The sequence below is a fragment of the Oryzias latipes genome, chromosome 22 (assembly GCF_053564925.1).
Source record: "Oryzias latipes strain Hd-rR chromosome 22, Olatipes_Hd-rR_3.1".
Taxonomy (NCBI): Eukaryota; Metazoa; Chordata; class Actinopteri; order Beloniformes; family Adrianichthyidae; genus Oryzias; species Oryzias latipes.
In genome coordinates this window covers 11,735,387-11,755,878 of record NC_136258.1, presented here as the reverse complement: position 1 = coordinate 11,755,878, position 20,492 = coordinate 11,735,387, and the positions used below count along the sequence as shown (strand labels likewise).

Genomic DNA, 20,492 nt, shown 5'->3' with positions numbered 1-20,492 from the left:
GCTCAAGCGGCACTCTGACTTATTGAGGATGTTTGTGTCTCAGGGCGGAAAATGTAGATTTGGTTTATTTTTTTATGAAAAGCTCATCAAACCTGATCCCTGTGGTTAAGCCCACCAGAACTTAAACAATGAACAATTAAAGGAAGATTTTTTTTTATTAATAGAGGATGTAAAAAACTAAAGATTTGTTCCTATTAAAAATGTTCACTGATGGCTGTTCTGCATGCAAATGTTTTCAAGCTAGTTTTGTAGCATATTTGCCTTCAGCTACTCAAGATTTTCATTAAACTAAAAATGCATTTCTACTTCAGCAACTTAAAGGAAAGGTTTAAAAGCTCCCTTTTGGTTTGTTCACATTAGAATGACTAAATACTATAAGTAAATCTGTTTTTTTCTTTTTTTGCATTTTTCAAGTGTATATAATCCATTAGCCTAAAGTCTTAGTCTAAAAACTCAAGTCTTTTTAAAAAACTAGAGATAAAAAAGTTCAAATCATGAAGTCAAATTCCTGTTTGTATACTGAAAGCTTTGAGATTCACATTGTTGTTTATAAAACGCAAGAAGAATGTAAAATTCTTTTTCTCGGTTTATTAGGTTCTTAAGTTGTAAAATAAATACGTATGATTGATTTACTAAAATAGCTCCCAATTGTCCATTTATGCTACAGAAAGCAGGTAAAACATCAGCAGCTCTGTTATTGTGTGCTCGACTCGGCAGTAAAAAAAAAAAAGCATACGTGTTGTTTCCCATGACGTTGCTCATGTTCATCTGAACGGTGAGCAGCTTCAGGTTGATGGCGAACACCACCAGTGTCTCCCAGGGCGACCCTTGCTGACCAGCAGCCTTCCCATTTTTGCCAAAGGAAGGAGTTGAGGTTTTTGTCACTGAATCTAAAGAAATTAAAAGATTTTGATGGGAAGATTTGTTGCTTGGTTTCATTTGACATGTGAAGGGGAAGGGTAGAAAGCAGGTTTTCTTTGTCTTTACCTCTCCTTGGCGCGGAGGAATCCGACACGCTTCGAGTGCGGCCGGGTGCCGGGGATTTGAGGTGGCCCAGGCTGCTTGGAGACATGTTGCTCCCGGTGGTGTGCTCTGAGAAGACGTTGGGGGATTGTGGGACGTGCTGCGTCCCATCCCAGGTCCTGAAATATGCTTTCCGGCTGGACTCAGGGGACAGATGCTGGGCAATGTTTTCAGTTGAGTCAGGGGTAGCAGGGCCAGAGGCTGCAGAGATGTGAAAGTTTAGAGACATAAGTTAAGAGAAGGCACTGATATTTTGAACTTCTCCACTAAAACTTGATTGGTTTCATTGCACACATTTGTTGTTGTTTTTTTGGTCTCAGTTGTGTTGCAAGTCATACAGTCATGTTTGAAAGCCAGATCAAGTAAACAACACAGAACAAGTCTCTGTGGCTTCAGTGAAAACAATAACCTGGAAGGTTGATGGTCTGATCCCCCAAGAAGAGGCGTCTGGCGATACTGCGGCGGTACCAGGCTCTTGGGAAAGCCAGGATCTCACTCAGTCGCCGCATGTCGTATTTGAAGGAAGCCGAGCCGATGTCGCACACAGCTGAGGACAAGATCACACGGGAGATCAAAATGGCTCTGCAGCACACGTACACCAGTAGGAAACGCTGTCAGGTGATGGAGCTGCTTAAAAAATCCCATTAGCTCGAAAACTACTGTAATAAAGTAGATTTTTCAGAACTTTTTTTTTAGTATGACCACAATAGTGAACATTTACTTGTAGTTGAGTACAAAATTAATGTAAAAAGTCGCCTTGTTACATGACATTAATCTCTGGTAACAGAGCAGATTTTCTGCAGTTGTCATTGAGGTTGGGGTGGTTTTTTTCCTCTCTCTTTTTTCCCCCCAAGTTTAAAACAATAAAGCTGTTTGCATGCCCCAAAAATTGAAGGGGTATGGAGAAGGGGAGGGGAAGAATTCAGATTCGCCCTTACACTTATGGAGGGTTTAGCCTCAATAGTTTTAACCGGTTAAAGTAATGAACATTTGAAGTTAATTTTTTTTTGTAGTTTACGATCTGTGTTTATCATTTGTCAAAGAGTTTTAGAAAATAAATTCGTTTTCTGAATAAAATTTCAAAAATTAACTAGTTAACCTGTACATTAAGTAATATATTTTAAAAAACACCCTTTCACTCAAAAACTATTTGCCACTAAAATTCTTTATGTAGTTTTCTTTTGATAATGTGACAGTACTTCTATATAAGTACAACTTTATTTTCCCTTGAAAATTAAAATTTGGAAAAACCTAAGGTGAGGGAGTGAAGGATTCCTAATCTCAATTAAAAACAAGAAGTTTTGATAAGAATATCTATAATTAAATATTAAAAACAGACATTTTTTTTATAACAGAGACACTCATCTTTAGTACTTTCAATGGCTTCATTGACATTTAACACATATAATATCAATGAAGTATTAATTTTTACATTACTGCAAAAATTCCTCCTAGGCAGATTGAACCTGAGATTCTGAGATGATAGACATGATCTGCAGAGTTTTCCTGTCAATGATACAGTCTGTAGTTCCAGCCGCTGTCGTTTTTTCTGCTTTGTCGGCCTGAGATCAGCTGTCAGTTATTGAGTCAAGCCCCAACGTTTAAAAACATCAGATGTTCTCTGTTTTTACTGGAATTCTTTGTATCATCAAAAAGCTGAAAAGCTGGTCTCCATCAACTCATTTGAGCCGAACATTTCAACATTTGGTAGATTTGATCTATTCGGCTAAAATTCACGACTTCTCTAAAAAAAAAAAAAAACTTTTTTAAGGGTGAGTTTGCATCAAGGTCAGACAATTTTTATTTTATATTGGGAATTTTGTTTAACTTAAAAGAAATGAAAATGATGACTGAATCTGTTTTCCTATCAAACTAAATACGATTATCACACCTCCACCTTCTGACTGCAGATTTTCTTTTTACTGCTGCAATCAACTTCTTGATTTAGATCGAGGTTGTTCTGAGAGTTGCCTAACATCAGTAAAATTTCCTGCTGGTCTTGCACTAAACTGTATTTTTCGGTGTACCTGAGATGTTGATGAGGGTGGTATCCATTTTTCCACCTTTGGTAGGAATGAAGCTTTCGATGAAGGTGGGGCCTCCGGTGCGCCTCATCCTGGACAAACTGACTTTAACAAACTCCAGGTTGATACTCAGAGAGTCTTTTCTTCCCGTTACTGAGGACGGCTCTTCGTCTACTGTTCCTGAGCCAAAACCAGACAACAATCACAACAAACACAAAACTGTTTGAAAGAAACAACATCTACAGTCTAAGTGGACATAACTCAGCAGCAGCAATAGAATCTTTCTGGAAGACACTGTGGCAACAGAACTTTCTTACCCAGCGGGCCTGGACCAGGAGGCAGGCCTGTAACTGCAGACTTCTGCTTTCCAGCGCCGTATGGATGAAAGACGTAGAGGGAGAAATCGGACATGCAAGCGGTGAAGCTTAGGCCAGAGGAGGTACTGGGGGGTGTCGTTAGGTCGGACTGGCTACTGCTGTGGCGACTTCTCCCCAAAGGACTCCCCAGCAAAGGAGATGCTGGAGGGAGAGACAGCTGGGGTTACAAAGCCAGCAGAGGCAACAGCACTTACCTTAACGGTTCACATGACAAAAGTAAGTAAATGAGATTAGGTTTCATTTTTCCTCTAAAAAGTGTAACAGCTGAGAAACAACTGACAAAAAAACAAAAACAAAAAAACAGAAGAAGGCAAGATTGCACAGGAACAAACTGTGAGTAGACAGGCTGACATTATGGAAATGACAGAAAGCTTCCGGTCTAAAGTTCAGACAAAGCAAAAGGGTGAGACTCTCCACAGACCTTTGCTGGGGGGCAGTTTGGGAATGTGCTGTCCAGGGGGAGTGGAGGACGGCTGGTGTGACCCGTCGGAGGGGTGGGCTCCTGTCGGAGTTTCCAACTCTCCACGGTTGGAGGAGAAGACCAGGTCTAAGGAAGGCAGCTTGAGCATACACTCCACCCTGGACATGGGCAGGCAGCTGAAGCGGATCTGAGACGGCTGCAGGCAAACAGGACATCAAACACAGACATATGCAAACCTTTTCGAGCAAACGGGCCCTTAAGATGCTCAATGAGCAAAGAAAACTGCATAAAACAATGTGTTCAAAAATTTCCGAAGATCTGTTTTATAATACACATCTATAGCTACATCAAGGCCCATTACATTTAGTGAATCTGTGTTCAATTATCAGAGAGTAAATCCTCTGAAACATAGCAAAAATATATAATTTACGTAAAAAATAGAATAGTAAAATAGCCTAATTCATAACTAGTCAAATTAAACTGCTGCAGAGGCCCAAGTGTATAGTTGTGAGTACCTGGACTCTGACGTAGACAACCACGTCCACTGGGAAGGAGGAGTAGGCCGACGTGGAGGAAGACACCAGAGAAGTGGTGGACTCCTCCAGCGGCTCCACCGTATCAAACGGACCCATGTCCTCCTCCTGAGTCGACACTGCAACACAAAAACATTAGGTTATAGCAGACAACTGAACAGGTTGCTTTGAACAAGGACAGCAAACTTCATATGAACGCTGCATTAATGAAAGCAGACCTGCGTAGTTTCGTTCCACAGGAGTAATGGGAATGGTCTCCAGGGCTTTTTCCAGGAAATCCAGTAGACAGGGGCTGATCACCATTTCTTCTGGAAGAGTCTGCAGAGCCACCCAGGCGTACAGTTTGGCCGTCTTCACACCGCCGCTGCTCTTTCCTTTGGCTGCAGACACACATAATGACCAGTCAGGTGAAACCTGGACTCTCCTCTGAGTTTCCTATAATATTTATATATTTTTTCTTTAGTTTGTTGCAATGCATTAAGTGGTTTGATCACGTCTGAGTCTACGTCCAGCCTCTACAAAAGGGATGAACTCTGATGTGGCTCCTCGCTCTGAAGAGGCGTGCCGGTTAAACATGGGTGAGGAACATGGGTGGGGGTAGAGCATGCAGAGGAAAATAAGCAATTGCTCTGTACCTGATGGTAGAGGTGGGGGCAGGGGAGGTAGGAGCGAGTTAGTCCTGCTTTGGCCTGCATTGGGAGGGTTTGTAGGGCTGCTATCTTTCATACCATACAGCTTTGACTCTTTGGAGAGAGTGCGGGGCAGGGAGGATCCCCGTGAGGCGTTCGGCGACTCCGTCTTTAGAGTCTTGGAGTTGTAGTGCAACTACAAGACAGCATAAGAAGTTCCATCAGTTAAACCCCCCCCAAAAAGAAGGAACTGAACATTTAGGATTTGGCCAGAAAAGCAGACCTTAACATCCACTCCTGGAATGTAAAAGACTGTAGTCTCTAAATCGTTGGATTTGGTCGGCAGAGTGGACGGACACTTCTTTCCTGCTAGGAGATGGGTGGTGGAGGGGAAGGCCTGCTGGAGCTTCTTCTTTTTGGGAGGAGAGTCTTGATCCAAACTCCTGAGGCTGCGATCACAGCTTCTATAAAGCAAAAGAAATCAATTTAGCAAACGAGACTTTCAGAAAGAAAGAGTGTATTTACAATCAGCAGGCCACGAGCTCCCCCCATTCCATTCTAATGTATCCACTCATAGATGACTAGACACGTGTACGTCTTCATTTTCCTCATCAGAGCTGGAATCTGGATCTAAACTGTACGGCTGGATAGCTTCAATATTGCTCACCACTTCTAATGTTAGGCTGGGGGTGTGAGGGGCTGTGAGCTAGAGGGAGAGCTTGTAAACAGGGGTTTGCTCTGCCCCAACAGTCTCACCCACAACTCAGAGGCAAATTTCGAATGAACTACTGCTGCTCTGCAGAATGTATTTTCTAGGAACGACACAGGATTTTTTTCTAAGACCGGCATCATCATAATTAAAAACACCACTGGGAACGCTTTTACCATGGATCATGTGGTTCTTTAAACTCTCAGAACATGAAAAATGATACGTAGATTTATTTAAGCTCTTCATGACCTCAACATTTACTCAAACCAGGAAACATTTCACGGTTTCTGTTCACCTCTTTAAAGCAACATCTTCATGCTCCATCTGCTGAGTAGTGGGGTGAAGGACGCACTTCCCACTATCAATCTCCACACGCACATCGAGCTCAAAGTCAATGTTTCTCTCAGTAGCTGTGCCACTGAAGCTCCGGTTTGCTGGTGTGCTGGGCCAGCGCTCGCTGAACAGCTGACTCACAGCGGAAAACCCCGAGGGCTTCCTGTGAGGCGTCGGTCTGCGGTGAACAAAACATTTTCTGTTTTATTAACATTTATGCACTTATTGACGTGATCCAGGAAAACGTAATGAGGACGTGCGAAGAGCACTTACAAAGGCCTGCGATACCCCGGCAGCCTCTCACGCTCAAACTCGTCCTCCTTCTCGGAGTCTTCGGAGGACGAAGACGACGCTTCGTCACGCCTTATGTCATCGTGCTGGAAGGGAAGTGTGGGTGAGAAGACAGTAGGGGTGGCAGGAGCACTGAAAACTGACTGCTGGCTCTCAACATCGGATGACAAATTAAGGTGAAGATGATGATGGAATGGGTCATCAATGGTGACTGAGAACAGGTCGCCCTCTGTCTCCTCGGGAAACTTAAGAGAAGAATACAAAGTCAGTTTGTGGGATGGTCTAAGGTTATCCAGCATAAAGAATCTGATCATTTACAGGGAAAGTAGGAAATGTATTCAGGAAACTTTAAAACCTCTAAAAGTGTGGTGTTCTGTGCATTGGATTCCCGTACTTAGGGCTCTTTAGGATGTAAAGATTGCTTCTACAGTTATAAAAAAAAAAAAAACATCCAATGACAGAACACCACATTTGCCACAAGTCAAGAAGAAAGGACGCTTTTGTCGGAAGGAAGAGTGAAGAAAATCCTCAGGAAAATGAACACCAGGAAAGTTAACAAAATAAAAGCCTCCATCCTCACGCGCAGCTGGAAAAAAGTTAATTTGTCAGCAGTTAAAAAACCCAGCAGAGAAAAGCCAAGAAAACTACAGACATTTTTCATTTTAAAAACAACATTAGTTTTGTCTTATGTGGGTTGTCTAAATGATTTTAATTTAGTTTTAGCTAAAGAAGAATTTATAAAATTGTGTTTTAGAGGCAAGCCAAATATTTATGGAAAAAACTATGTAGAAAGAGTAGCAGTGTCAGGCTTTTTGGAGGAAGTTGGACCTATTTCTCTTAAAAGTCACTGCTGCTTAAACATTTGTACTTAGTGGATCAGAAAACCAAACGGCATTTAGACAGCCAAAAACCTTAGGTCAGATGATTTGCATTAACCACACGCTTGCTTCACAAGTGAAGCTGTGAGTTTCTGGGTCAAATTTTAAGGTCTCACAGTTGAGCATGCATAAAGACCTACTTTAGTGAGAAACATTAGGAGGCAGGTTATTATGATTGTGAGTTTACACATGCATGTTAGAAACCACTGCACATGTTAAGGTGAGAGGGCCTGATGGATTCAGTATGCAGATTCATCACAGGATGAGAGCCGGCATTACAATTATTTACTAAGCAACATTCCATCTGGATTTTTGGTTTCTCATGCAACAATTTTACTTTTTTCAATCATGCTGGAGTTAGTTTTATTTTTAAAATTACATGTACAAGTAATCAATTAGAAAGAGAGAAAAAAATAACTTTATATATTAACAAGCATTTTAGAAAAAGCTACATCCTGTTTTGAAAAGCATAAACAAAACCCAATCAGTATCCGGCAGGTAATCAGACAAAAAGAGATTTTACTGGAACTGATTTATGATTCATTGGAACTTTTTGAACCGAATACCTTGAAAACCTTTGCTTGACTGGCAGGGGACTGTGCAGGGTCCAAAGCCTGATTTTTGATTGTCAATTAAACAAAACAGTTATCAACAAAGCTCAATTAAACCTGGGAAAAACAGACTCCACATGAGGCGAATGTTTCAAATATCACCACAACAAAGACAAAAATGGAGGATGAAATGGTGATGATCCACATTTAATGAAACAACAGAACAAAATAATCTGACCTGAATGATAAACTTATCCAAAATAGATTTTCAGATTACTTGAGTAGATATGAACTTAGAATGTTATTAAAAATAGCTTCAGGTTTCCATGTACAATACACTGAGGTTTTAAAACGTACCGAGTCCTGGATGTTGAAAGTGACCCGTGGAGCAGGAGAGGAAGCTTCCACACGGATGTCTGGTAAATCCTCCATTTCTCCAATCCTGGAGCTAAAGATAGTAAAGTTACACAAATATTAATAATTCCCAAAACATTATTTGTTTATTCTAAAAATGTAATTTTCCCCCTCGAAAACTGTTTTTTCATCTTTGACATCCTGTCAATATGTATATATATATATATATTTTCATTTAAAAGAAAATGCCACAAGAGTATGTTGAAAAGACCAAAAAAAAAACTTTCATCAGTGTGGGTCTTTAAGAAATGTCACATGAGCAGCAGATAAAACCCGTTATGATTCGTGTCATACTGATTTCCGCTGGCTCCAGCTGGTTACCTTTGTCTGTCCATCCTTTTCAAAGGAGGCCGGCCGGCAGCCGCAGAAATGCTTTTGGAGCGGTTGTAGCTTGGCTTGTATCCAAGACTCCACTTATCTTTTAGAGAAGCCGCCTGGGTAAAATGGGCAGTCAGAAACAGCTCAATAACGGTAAAAAAGAAAATGAACTGTTTGGCTCCGATCCACATTGTGTTAAGACGACGGCTGAAGGAAATAGATGATGAGGAATTCACCCTCATGCTGGAGCGCCGCAGTTTCTTTCGCACATCTCTCCTGATGTCGTTGACAGCCACAGATTCCAGCTGTTGGTAACGCTGGATCTCCTGGTTGATGGTGCCTTCACTGGCTCCCAGTTTCCTGCAAACACAAGAAGAGGTTTTTGGGGGATTTCTGCTTTCAGAAGACCAACAATCAACTATAAAGAAATCTTACTTGAGGTCATCAATAACTTTGGCTTGTTCGTTTAGCTCCCGGATGTCCACCACTCTCTTGGTGAACTTCCTCCCACGAGGGTCAATCACCTGGTTCCCCATTACAACCGATCTCCGAGGGTCAACAGTCTCCTGTGGCAGCAATGGGGCACATTACAAACTTGTTTCTGCAAAAACTAGACGGTTTTTGCAAAGAATCAAAAAGAATCAAAGAAAATCTCCATGTGAAGGATTCATTCTCTCCCAAAACAATCAATTAAATGTGCATTTTCTAAATCTGGTCACATTTTATGATGGTTCCAACCCCCAGGGAAGTTCCCACGAAACATGACATAGCACCGCCACCACCAGTTTCCTCTGAGCAAAAAAGGAATAAAAGAGCTGTCCTGGTATGAGAGATTCAATGCCACTCTTTTTTTTTTTCCTTCACCCACCAGTGGCAATTATTAGAGATAAGAAATCAGAAGCTAAGCAACACAATTTTGCATTTCCATGCAATTTATCCACAGCACAAAACACCATTGCTCAGCATTCTGGGATTTAGAAAACTTGATTCATTGACTTCAGATGATCCGTCAGCTCAGAGGAGAGGAACACTGTAGGGGTCTACATACACAGCCCCAGGAGAGAGGTCTTTGGGCCCTGGCTTTGACCATTTGGAGGCTAGGCGTTGCACAGTTAAAGTATTCCGGAGGGACAGACACACTCTGAGGCCTGGGACTGAGGCCCAGGATGTGGTTTACCAGACGCTTTCTTAAGGTTAGTCGAGGGCTGATCTGGTTCTCTGGACTCTGTGAACAATGGCAGGAACATGTGTGTGGAGGATAGAGCTGCTGGGAAACAGAAGATCTGCAAACTCACATTCTGAACAGCAAAAACCTAAAATATATGAATCTCAGTTATCTAGTTATCAGTCATTTTAACTTGTGACATTTGATTTACACACAATAGCTAAACAAGTAATATTTGATTGAGATAAAAAGGCTGCTTAAAACGAATATAAACGCATTAAAATATCTATACTAGGGATGTCCCAATCAGGTTTTCTTGGACCCAATTCGATTCTGAACGGAATTCCCGCTGTATTCACGGGGGTTAGGGACCAGAGACACCCACGAATATGCAAAATCCCCGAATACAGAAAATTAGTTTGAGTTGGGTTTCTTTAGAGGCCATGTGGTTCTTTACTGTAACCTCTTCAGACCTGGCATCAACATGTATGGACATCACATTTTGGGTTTTACTGCCACAGTAGTTACTTTTGATAAACTTGGTCCTGTAAAGAGAAATAAAAAAGATCAGATCTCTTGCCGCTGCAGCAGCTCACTCCCTCCATCTCTGTTTGGCGGCAGCAGGAGAGCGCTATTCTCATGAAAAAGAAACAAAACCCAAATCTTTTTTCTGTTTCTTTTCTGTCCATTCTTGTTCCTGTGTTTTGTTAAATACATTTCTCCCTAAAGTGCGACTTTCACATGATTTTTTTCATTCTTTACTATGGATTTTTTGGCAGCTGCTACTTATACTCTGGGGAGCTTCTAGTCAGAAAAATACTGTCCCTGTTTTCCTGTGTTCAAAAATGTTAAACGTGAGCAAAAATAACAATTCTGTCTATCATTTCAATGCTTTATAAAGATTATTAACTGGACAAGGATGATCTCTGACAGACTCACAAGCTAACACATCAGACAGTAAGTTTTGTGGACAACATGTGCTAAAATTGAAAGTGAGAAGAAAAAAATCTGGATTTTATAAACATGAGCTGGACTGTTTCCTGGCAGGAGGCTGGGAACTTAGTGTTAACAAGTTGACAGACAGAGGACCATGATGCTCCTCCTACTGTCAGTTACTTTGCTCACTGTCTTCCTGTTGCGTTCCTAACGTGTTGTGAAGTGTTCTGTTCCTGTTTCTCTGTCTAATAATAGTAACCAAGTGGAATGTAGATGAACAGAAGAGGTTCTAACCATGTGGATGGTGGGGGACATGGCATCAGTTTCATCCTCATCTGACAGGTCAGCCATGTTTCCAGAGTTCAGGTCAGTGATGTCGTCCACGTCCTCTTCCCCTGTCAGCGACGTCAGCGTGTTTCCCAGCGCGTTGAGCCGCTTGCCGATGTTGGGATCCATGTGAACGTCGATTCCACACATTTTCCAAAGCACGTTGAGAGTCCAGGTGCCAGCGCTGCTGCTCTCTGTGTCCAGGAAGTTAAAGGGAGAAACAAACCAAAAATGGTGAATCCTTGAGTTTTGTTAAATCACTGAACTACTATAAGATGTACAGAAAATGCAACTATGGACCAGACCAAAGTATAAAATATCTCACCTGCTGATGCCTGCCCTGTAGTCCTGGAGCAAACTTCATAAGTACCATCAGGGACGACGCCTGCAAGCAGAATTTAGAAGGATTGGAATCTATTTAGAGTACCGTAGCTGAAACCTGACTGCAACAGACAGAAATCTTCCTGCACTTCTCTTCATTTGAAATAAAAATAATATGGCATTAAAATACTCAATTAGGTTTTAAATTAAAAATATTAATTCTCACCAAATATAGGGGGTCATAAGGGTGAAACGCGGTTATTTGGATTTGGATTTAAAAAATAATATAACCAAAAGAAGTTTATTTCTAAGCAAAGATATATCAAACAAAGAATAATTAGTCATAAATAAGGCACATGTTCACATACAATAGAAAATATTTCAGTTATTGCTATTAATCATTAAAAAAACGTATTAGCCTTTTTGAAAAAAGTACACGACACAATGAAACTACTAACGTTTAGTTTGTCAAAAGGAGTTCAATAGATGGCTTGAAAGGGAGTGGGAGGAAGCAAAGTTATGTAATCCCACCACTGCTTTTATTTATTTCACTTTTACTTTTTTATTTTCTTTACATAAATGATCATTATCCGGTTCTAAACTTGTAATCAGTTATTTATGCTTTACCAACAATGATTCAGGTCATTCAGGTCATCCAAAAGTATCAAAAAACCCCATGACAAAAAAATGAAGTACATAATGAATATGTAAACAGACATAATATTTCAATAAAAATAAAAAACATCTGCAGATTACACGCCGTTAGAAAAACCATCTATATAAAACGGCATAATTCAATGTATTTTTTGGACACCGCTCTGCTAAAAGCCTTTTTCACTCGCTGTGAGCAAATGCAAAATGGCATTTTTTGATGCTGTGATTTAAATTCCTGCCAGCACGTTTGGCAGGCCAAGTGTAACAAAATTTGTCAAAGATGCTGCAGGCAGAATTCAAATTGGCCATGACTGAAATTTGCCCTCAGGCTGTGTTTCTGACATATACAGTAGTTAAAATAAATAAAAGTAAAACCCCCCTCATAATAATAATAATAATAATAATAATAATAAAAATAATAACGGATTGGATTTCTCTGCACTTTTCCAGACGCTCAAATTGCTTACAAAGTGCCCATTATTCATTCACTCCTCATTCATACTTGGTGATGGTAGCCTACTGATGTAGGGGCAGACTGACAGGGGCGTGGCTGCCAGTACGCGGCCACAGCCTCTCTGACCATCACCAGAACATTCAAATGCATTCACACACCAGTGGAGCTGCACTGGAGGCAGGGAAGGTGAAGTGTCTTGCCCAAGGACACAACGATGGATGACTGGAGGGAGCGGGGATGGAACCACCGATCCTTCGATTATTGGCCGACCTGGTTGGCCTCCTGAGCCACTGCCCCCACTGGGTACGCAGGCAGCCCGCACAAAATTTTAAGACTGTAGATGGCTTGGTGTGCCCGTAGAGGGAAAATGTTCATTCACATCTACGGGCATGCTGCGAGCTATAGGTCATAGCAAACACTTGTACAATACATAAGGGTTAAGTAAAGGGGAAGTAATGAGACCCAGGTGCCTTATATGACCATACGGGTCAACCCCCATATGGGTGCGTATGGCTACAGCCTTGGACTGCATATCTGTGTAGATACTCTTACTCACAAGCATTCATGACCAGATCTCCTCGGATTTCAGGCTTCCAGTCATCCCAGGATGTCTCGAAGCCTTCCGCGAAGCGGATGCAGAAATTCTTGAAGTGACCTTTGCTGACCAGGGACTCAGAGGAACATGCGGTGATCAGAGTGCTCTCAATGGTCAGGACAAGCGCTGAACCAGTGTCGAAATCTATGCTGGCCTGGTAAGAGGGAAGAGAGACGATTAATCCAGCCTTGAGGGAAGAGGGCAGACCAGGGAAACAAAACACTTCCATTTGTCTGCAGAGGTCAGCTGCTAACATTTCACTTCGTTTAGTAGTTAAACGAGATAAATGGTAGTTTTGAAGCAACTTCTCAAAATGTAGACCTTAGAAGTGTTTGGAATATCCAGTTCTGAGTGAGTCATTTAGATACATTTCTGAGTGAAATGTTTTCAACCTTCCAAGCTCAGAGTGATTTTAAGTGGAGAATGAGGAATGAAATGCTCATATCAAATCCATTTCAAGTCCAAAAACTCCAATCTGATTTTCATCAAGCTCATGACTCAGAAAACACAGGAGCACATCTTTCACACATAATCCTATTTATATATTTTTAGTGCCTTGATGAAAATCAGACTACATTTTTTAGCAGCAGTTATCCCAACAGTTAAGCTAATTTGACAATCTCAATGCGCGTTCTGATCCAAACAGAGCCAGAGCCCACTGTTTGCACCTTTGATCATAACGAAACATGCACTGAAAATCAAATCAATGTCTGCACACCAACCAGCCAAAACCTTCATTTCAGTAAAGACTCATCAAAGACACCAGATTTGGGTTCGCTTGTAGTCATGGCGTCCTTGTGGAGGAAATTTGGACTGTCGCAAAGCGCTGAAACAAAACTGTTGCGTTGCCTTTGTGACAGATGTTACAGAGGAGACAGTTTCATTGGAAGCTTCTCTTCCCACAACAAACCACCACAAGAGAAAAAACCTCCAGTTACTTTTTGTGCATTTTTTTGTGGGCCCGCTGATGTGCAGGCCGCAGCGTCAGAGTTGGTCCCTTCCTGACCAACTGGTACTTGTCCTTTCTATGGAAATAAATCCATGCACATAAAATGATGTGAGTTTATGTCCCTTCTCTTTAAATCAGGCAGTCATGCACATGCTCTATCACAATCAATAGTCCTTTTTTTTTTAATTGTGCAAACATAAAAAGTATGAAATAATTAACAAGTGTTGTGATAAGATAATTTACGTTTTGGCAAGTTATAAACCAACAAACTCCTGCACTGCCAATCTGGGTCATTTCTTATTTAAATCAGACCAATTTGCAGAAAAATAGACTTTCAAACGGAATCAATGATTTTAAAAAAAGTTGTTTGTTTAAAAAAGTTAATCACATGTAAAATATTTTAACTCTGAGGCTAAATTGCGATAAGTTATGGTTAAATGTATACTAAAAGGTTCCCAGTGACTGACAGCAAAGACAGAAATGGGATTTCTTCATTAAATATATTATAAAATGGTTTTGAAATTCCTCACTGAAATAAATTTGAACTATTTCACTCTATAACACTAATAAATATAATGTCTAAATTTTGATCATTTTTACTTCAAATTGAAAATTAAAGAAACGACTGGATCCCTAAAGTCAAAATCCAACGTCAATTACCTGGGAAGAGGTGATGGGGAGACATATACCCAGATCATTGACAGTCAGCTGCAGGAAGAGGGTGCTGAAAGCCTGAGCTGAGGTTTGCTGAATCCCCGGCAACTTGTCCACCACCTCCTTTGTTGCCATGTGGATGTCCTTGTTGAGAGCCAAACGCTGCTCATTCCAATTGTCGTATGCAGCTTTGTAGTTCAGCCAGAACAGAACAGCTGCGGGAAAACAGAGGCAATGAAAGTGGATTTGAATGTATTGTCTAAAAACAAACACTAACTTATAAAAAAAAAAATAAGGACAAAATGAAGCCATTTGCTGACAACAATACAAGACTAATGTTTCAGCAACAACAGAAACCTGTCAACACTTTCACCCTCATCAGAATAACCCAATTAATCAATACAAGTTCCTACTTTACAGAATAATTAAGGAGAAATACCAATATTATGTTTAACATAATAAGGGGAAAGTATATTGAACTGAACCTCTGTCAAAGGCCACCGGCTGAGCAAAAACAATGGGCCTGTTGAGTGTTATAAGGACGGCCTCCTTGTCTGAGGAGCCACTGATTTCCTCCTGCAGTGCATTTCGCAGACCGATTCGAGTTCGGAAGTATGCCACCTGGTGGAAGTCGGATCCAGCTTCTTCATAGACCTGTCAGGTGAATTGATGCCTTAAGTGAGAATCGTTGTATAATATTGTCAACCTGACAATGTACACAACATGTGAGAAGGCTGATCTGTACCTGATGCTTGACGATCTGTCCGAGGGCCAGGTTGAGGTCAACTTGACATTTCCCGAAGAGCTTCAGGTAACTGCTGCTGCCGCCTGGCTGAGTCTTGCATTGGATTCTGTTGGACAGCTCCAGCTCAATGAGGCCAGTTTCGAAGCGTACAGCCCGCATTGAAGGAGTGGTGGCTGTCATCTGGATCCCCTGTGGACACACAAAGACCTTGCTTAGGTTTTCACAGTTAAAACGAGCTCAGTTTACATCTGGCAGCATGACTTATTGAGCAGTTCCTCTGATCACAACATACCTTGAACATCAGGCTTAAGGAGTAAAGCAGAATTTTTGGCTTGTCTGCATCTGATGAGGTGTCATGCTCGTTCCACAGAGGGATTGGCTGTTCTCCTCCTGCACAATCAAAAAGAAAACTAAGCATCTGTGTTGTACCATGAACCAGTGTGAGCCATAACTTCTGTCCTTGAACTCTTTAACTAAATGCTAATAGACTCAGCTCAAGGTTATACCATTTTTCTTTATCTCAAAATTACAACAAAATCAGATTTTTCAGTATTCTCTTCTTAGGCAACAACTTTCAAAAGTTTAACAAATCACATTAATTACGGTTCAAATATAAATAGATGTGGATTTAAGCTGGAGTCTTTGGTGTAAAATAGTTTCTTAAACAGTACCAGTGCATTACATATGAATTGGATGACCTGTCAGCGTCTTCAATTTAATAGAGCTTTTATTTGTTGGTTAAAGCAGAAGAGCTATCATCAAAACTATCAAGGGTTTATTCACATTACTGTCATTAAGCAGCATTTTTCAGTACCTGGGATTTATTGAGTATGGGCATAATTCTGTATTTTAACTAACACTTAAGTGCAAAATTAATGTAAACATTTAATATTCTACTTTAAAAATCACCTATTGCTCCTGATTCAATTTTCCGTACCTGGTGGAGGTGTTTTTACTCTCTGAAATTGATAACATCAAAGCTGTTAGGTTCACTTTAACTAAGATTGTATTCATGCTCCACTGTGCCACGACTGCAGGGTTGATTGGTTGTGTGAAGAACCAAGAACCATGTTGTTAGTTGTGTTTATATGAGAAGAGTGAAAACTTTTCTCTAATAGAACATTTTTACTCCAAGCATTTAAAGTAGTTTGAGACCTTTTCTTGAGTAACATGAAAACTTCTATTGACTTCTGCGGTTAGAGATGATCTATTACTACTACAACTTCTGTTACTTAATGTTATATATTCTAGTGGTGATTAGTTTCACGTTTTTCTGCAAAAGGTAAATCATCTTCACTATCAAAGTGAAACTTTTAAACTTTTTTTTATTTGGTTATCCTTTACAGATTACATTTTCCTCATTGAATAATTTAAATTTCATGTATTGTATTAATGTGATCCAGCATTTCATTTACGGAAGTGATGCATTTTGTACTTTTGGACAACTGGCTATAAAAAGGTCACTGTTACACTTTAGAACTGTTCATTCATTCATGTCAGTGTTTATTACAGTTTTTTCTTCTATTTTTTTCTAACTTTTCTTTTTTGTTGTAGTTTGCAACTTATGTATTTAGAAGTTGATGAAAAAAATATCTTATATAACAATATTCAATTTATAACAACCTTTGACTTTATACAATACCAACAGAAACATGGTTAAATGTGTTTGGATGCAGAGGTGATAACAAATAGGATTTTTCTTAGTTAAATGCACACAAGAATGCATTAATATTACTACATTTTTCTACTCTTGTCATCTTTTGGAAACTTTTTGGAGTGAATTATAGAAAGAAAAACCTGGATGACAGACCTGAAACCTTCTGAATGACCTCGTTAACCTCCTTCATGAAAACCTTCTGTAGAAAAACCAGGTGGTTGAGCAGATCTGTGGTCAGGTTGTGCTCAAACGAACCAATCTGTTTAGAAAACAATCATAACCAATAAATAATTGTACAAGAAAAATGATTACAGTCCAATCACTAGTTAAGGTATTTAGTATTGATGGACTAGAAGGGGTCTCTGTGTCGGAGGAGGCTCTCACTTCAGCTACGCAGCGCAGGTAGTTTTCTTGCAGGTAGTTTCCCGGCTTTGTGGGGAAGTCATCCAGGCCCCAACCCTGGTCCGAGTGGCTCTCGTGGTCTTCCATGATGTACTCCCCTGACATCGTGACTGGAGGAAGAGTGAGGCTAGCCGATGGAGACATGGTGGACATGTCTGTCGAAGACACCTTGGACTGGAAGCAAAGTTTGTGGTCCGGCAATTCAAAGGTGAAACTGGTTTGTGCTCCTAAACAGGAAAAGGGTCAAAGATAAACACATTCAGAACCCTTTTTTCTGGAAATTCCCGTCAGGAATAAGAACAGAAACATTTCAGTTTTTTTTTTATAAGTTGTCAGTAGAGTAATTGGAAAGCATGATCTTTTAGAACTTTGAGTCACATTTAAGAAAAGCAGGAAGTGCTTGATCACGCACCAGTCATGCCGTGGCTTTTCATGCGGCCCACTTTATACTCGGCTTTTAACGATGGCAGTAGAGCGGCCCCGATGGTGATGCCATCCATCATAACGCTGAACTTGAGGACGATTGGCTTCTTCTCCAAGCCTTCAGGAAGTTGGGGGAACTCGTTGGCCTCCACGGGTGTCTGGTTGATGCTGGAGGTTTTGTCAGACGGCTGTGGAGTGGGGGTTTCCTCCCTGTTCGGGGGTTGACTGAAACATAGGAGTTCCCTGTCTGAATCTATCAAGGCACATTTCGGAATCCACAACCTCATTAAATTTTGAGACATCTTTTCAGAGACATGAGGGAGACGTACGCGCTGGAGGGCTGCCGGATCAGGTCGGAGATCTGTTTGGAGAGCTGGTGAGAGCTGCGCACCATCATGCTGTGCAGAGTGGCTGGGTGCTGGGGAATGTTGATCATGATGGACCCCACTTTGAACACAGCGGCGTTGTTGGTCTTCAGACCTCGCTGGGCGCTGTACAGAGCCTGGGATTTGGCGATGTTACATTTGACAACCGTTCTGAAGCAAAGGATAAGACGTGGTGAGCCGGATTTCTCAAAATTCTGATGTTTGCAAGGATGGAACTGCAGACAGGATGTCAGCTCAGGAAACATCATGCAGATTGAGGACACAATTCCTTTATGGTGTGCAAACATTTGTTGAATGAAAAACTATAAGAACAGCAACACAATGATCCACAAGAATGGTTTATGTGACAGTAAATTTGTGTTCCCCCATGTGGGGGACATGCAGGTTCCCCTTTGTGCTAAATTTCTATAAAGTCGAAGGGATAGTTTCTTTAAAAAAATAAAAATCTCAAGAGGGAAAGTTGGAACAATGTCTATCTATATTATAAATAAAAGCCTAATTTTAGTTACCTATAAGCAGGTAACTATGAGTTTGACAAATCAGCTCCTTCTTTATATCTGAGAAGGCTTTTCAAAATAAAACATGTTTAAGATGATTTCCTGATATAGAAATATAGAGAATTTTAAGATTTAAATTAAAAATCGTGGTGACAGTTATACTACCACAAAAACAAGAAAAGTCAAAAAAATCGAAATAATATAAAAACAAATAAATTAAAGTGATAGACAGAAATGATGTGAACAAATGAGTTATGGCATTGAAATGTCAATTGCATTTTGGGGTAACTGATGCAAGTGGCCCCTAATGCAGCAACATACAGAAACTCTTGTTTAGCAGTGCTGGTGGGAGATGTGGGGAAATCCTCCAGTCTATGTTAGCCGTTTGAAAGAGAAAAGGAAGCAGAAAAAGAGGAAGAGTTGCAAAAGTAAGAGCGGAGCACTGCTGCATTAAAACTGCAACCCAAAGAATAAAAAAACGGATAATTTAATAAATGGTCAAAGATATAAAAACAAGTCGGACATGAAAAATAAAAAAAGCAAATTCTGAAATTATAGAATGTGTGTATATATAAACTAGCCAAAGTCTTTTGACAGAAGAAAAAAAAAACATTACCTACTGAAATAAAAATAATCCTGTTTTGGTAGTTACATTAAAAGTACTTCCTTTTGTAGTACATTTTTATATTTTTGACTAAACTGCTGGTTGAAAAAGTAATTACGCTGACAAAAGATCTAGATAGATGAAAAAACCTACTTGTTTACTACTGTGTACACTCAGAAGAAAATACAAAATCATGTCAACAAAAACAAAATCCAGATTTTTTTTCTTCATAGATGCAAAGTTTAAAAAGCAGAAACAAAATATTTAAAAGGACCGCAAATGTATAACTATGAGTACAACATTAAACCCAAACAGATGAGTCACGTCAAATAAAAGTGTTTTGATTGTGCAAACTAAGATAATTAGTGTTTAATTATAGAAATATATGTTTGTGGCTTTACAAGTGTAAAAATCCACAATCTGGACGAGATGACGGCATGAAGTTAAATGAATGCTTGTTGTTGCTTAAATAACCCTATAGGAACACAATAATGATACTAACTTCACCTGAAAACCTATTTATTAGATGTGTGTGTGTTTAAAATTTAGTGTAGCAGCAGAAAAAGTTTAGCTGCGGTTCAAAACATCAAAAAGATTTTCTGAGTAACAGAAGAAGCCTTTGCACATACTGAATGTCAGGTGTAATGCCCTCCAGCAGAACGATGTTAACTCCCCCGATGTGAGCAGACGCACATGTTTCTGTCATTTTCTGATGAAGGATGTCTGCAGAAACAAAATTACAAAATATGTTGATAAAAACCTCATAAAATGTTATTAACATCATTATTTCAATGCATCAAACCAATTGTATTGCAATCATATTCTTTATTAGAAACTTGATACAAATAAAGAGAATTCCATTCAAGCTCCAGATTCTCCTCCCACCTTTCATCTTTTCCTTCAGAGTGAAGCTCCCATGGATTTTCTTCAGTTCTGCCTCCATGGTCAACCCGCCGATGTCTGCTTCCAGGTGCGTGCGGTTCACCATGCCGATGCCAAACACTATGAGGGTGACGTGCTGGGGCTCGGAGCTTACCAGGCTGCGGCGTCTCCCGCTTACCCCCAGCGGCTTGTTGGGCGTGGCGGGTTCCTGCTGCTCATCCTCGAAGATGACTTTACAGAGCAGGTCCGAGGGGAGGCGTCCACCTTCTATAGTAGGGTTTGGAGTATCAGACATGAAAAAAAAAAAAAAAGATTTTCTGAGCTAAACGTTTTCACACTA

General features: G+C 40.3%; 1 protein-coding gene across 28 annotated transcripts in view; it reads right to left on the bottom strand.

Moving 5' to 3' along the window:
* Positions 1 to 20,492, bottom strand: part of kiaa1109 (KIAA1109 ortholog) — a 71,289-nt gene that overhangs the window by 9,602 nt on the left and 41,195 nt on the right. For 3 of the 28 annotated variants that reach the window (XM_020713917.3, XM_020713918.3, XM_078940397.1), the window contains exons 50-82: positions 20,156 to 20,419; positions 19,900 to 19,993; positions 18,988 to 19,038; positions 18,113 to 18,319; positions 17,773 to 18,008; positions 17,343 to 17,587; positions 17,112 to 17,217; positions 15,594 to 15,691; positions 15,302 to 15,490; positions 15,042 to 15,210; positions 14,563 to 14,771; positions 13,892 to 13,978; positions 12,915 to 13,107; positions 11,255 to 11,314; positions 10,897 to 11,123; positions 9,550 to 9,726; positions 8,937 to 9,067; positions 8,738 to 8,861; positions 8,505 to 8,617; positions 8,127 to 8,217; positions 7,785 to 7,832; positions 6,323 to 6,585; positions 6,012 to 6,227; positions 5,291 to 5,471; positions 5,014 to 5,203; positions 4,597 to 4,758; positions 4,361 to 4,497; positions 3,846 to 4,041; positions 3,365 to 3,565; positions 3,051 to 3,227; positions 1,433 to 1,570; positions 988 to 1,224; positions 737 to 890 (exon numbers count right to left, since the gene is read on the bottom strand). In XM_020713917.3, the coding sequence (XP_020569576.1) occupies positions 737 to 890; positions 988 to 1,224; positions 1,433 to 1,570; positions 3,051 to 3,227; positions 3,365 to 3,565; positions 3,846 to 4,041; positions 4,361 to 4,497; positions 4,597 to 4,758; positions 5,014 to 5,203; positions 5,291 to 5,471; positions 6,012 to 6,227; positions 6,323 to 6,585; positions 7,785 to 7,832; positions 8,127 to 8,217; positions 8,505 to 8,617; positions 8,738 to 8,861; positions 8,937 to 9,067; positions 9,550 to 9,726; positions 10,897 to 11,123; positions 11,255 to 11,314; positions 12,915 to 13,107; positions 13,892 to 13,978; positions 14,563 to 14,771; positions 15,042 to 15,210; positions 15,302 to 15,490; positions 15,594 to 15,691; positions 17,112 to 17,217; positions 17,343 to 17,587; positions 17,773 to 18,008; positions 18,113 to 18,319; positions 18,988 to 19,038; positions 19,900 to 19,993; positions 20,156 to 20,419 (5,371 nt within the window). The other 25 variants (XM_078940398.1, XM_078940399.1, XM_020713919.3 and 22 more) reach the window with 24 other exon arrangements.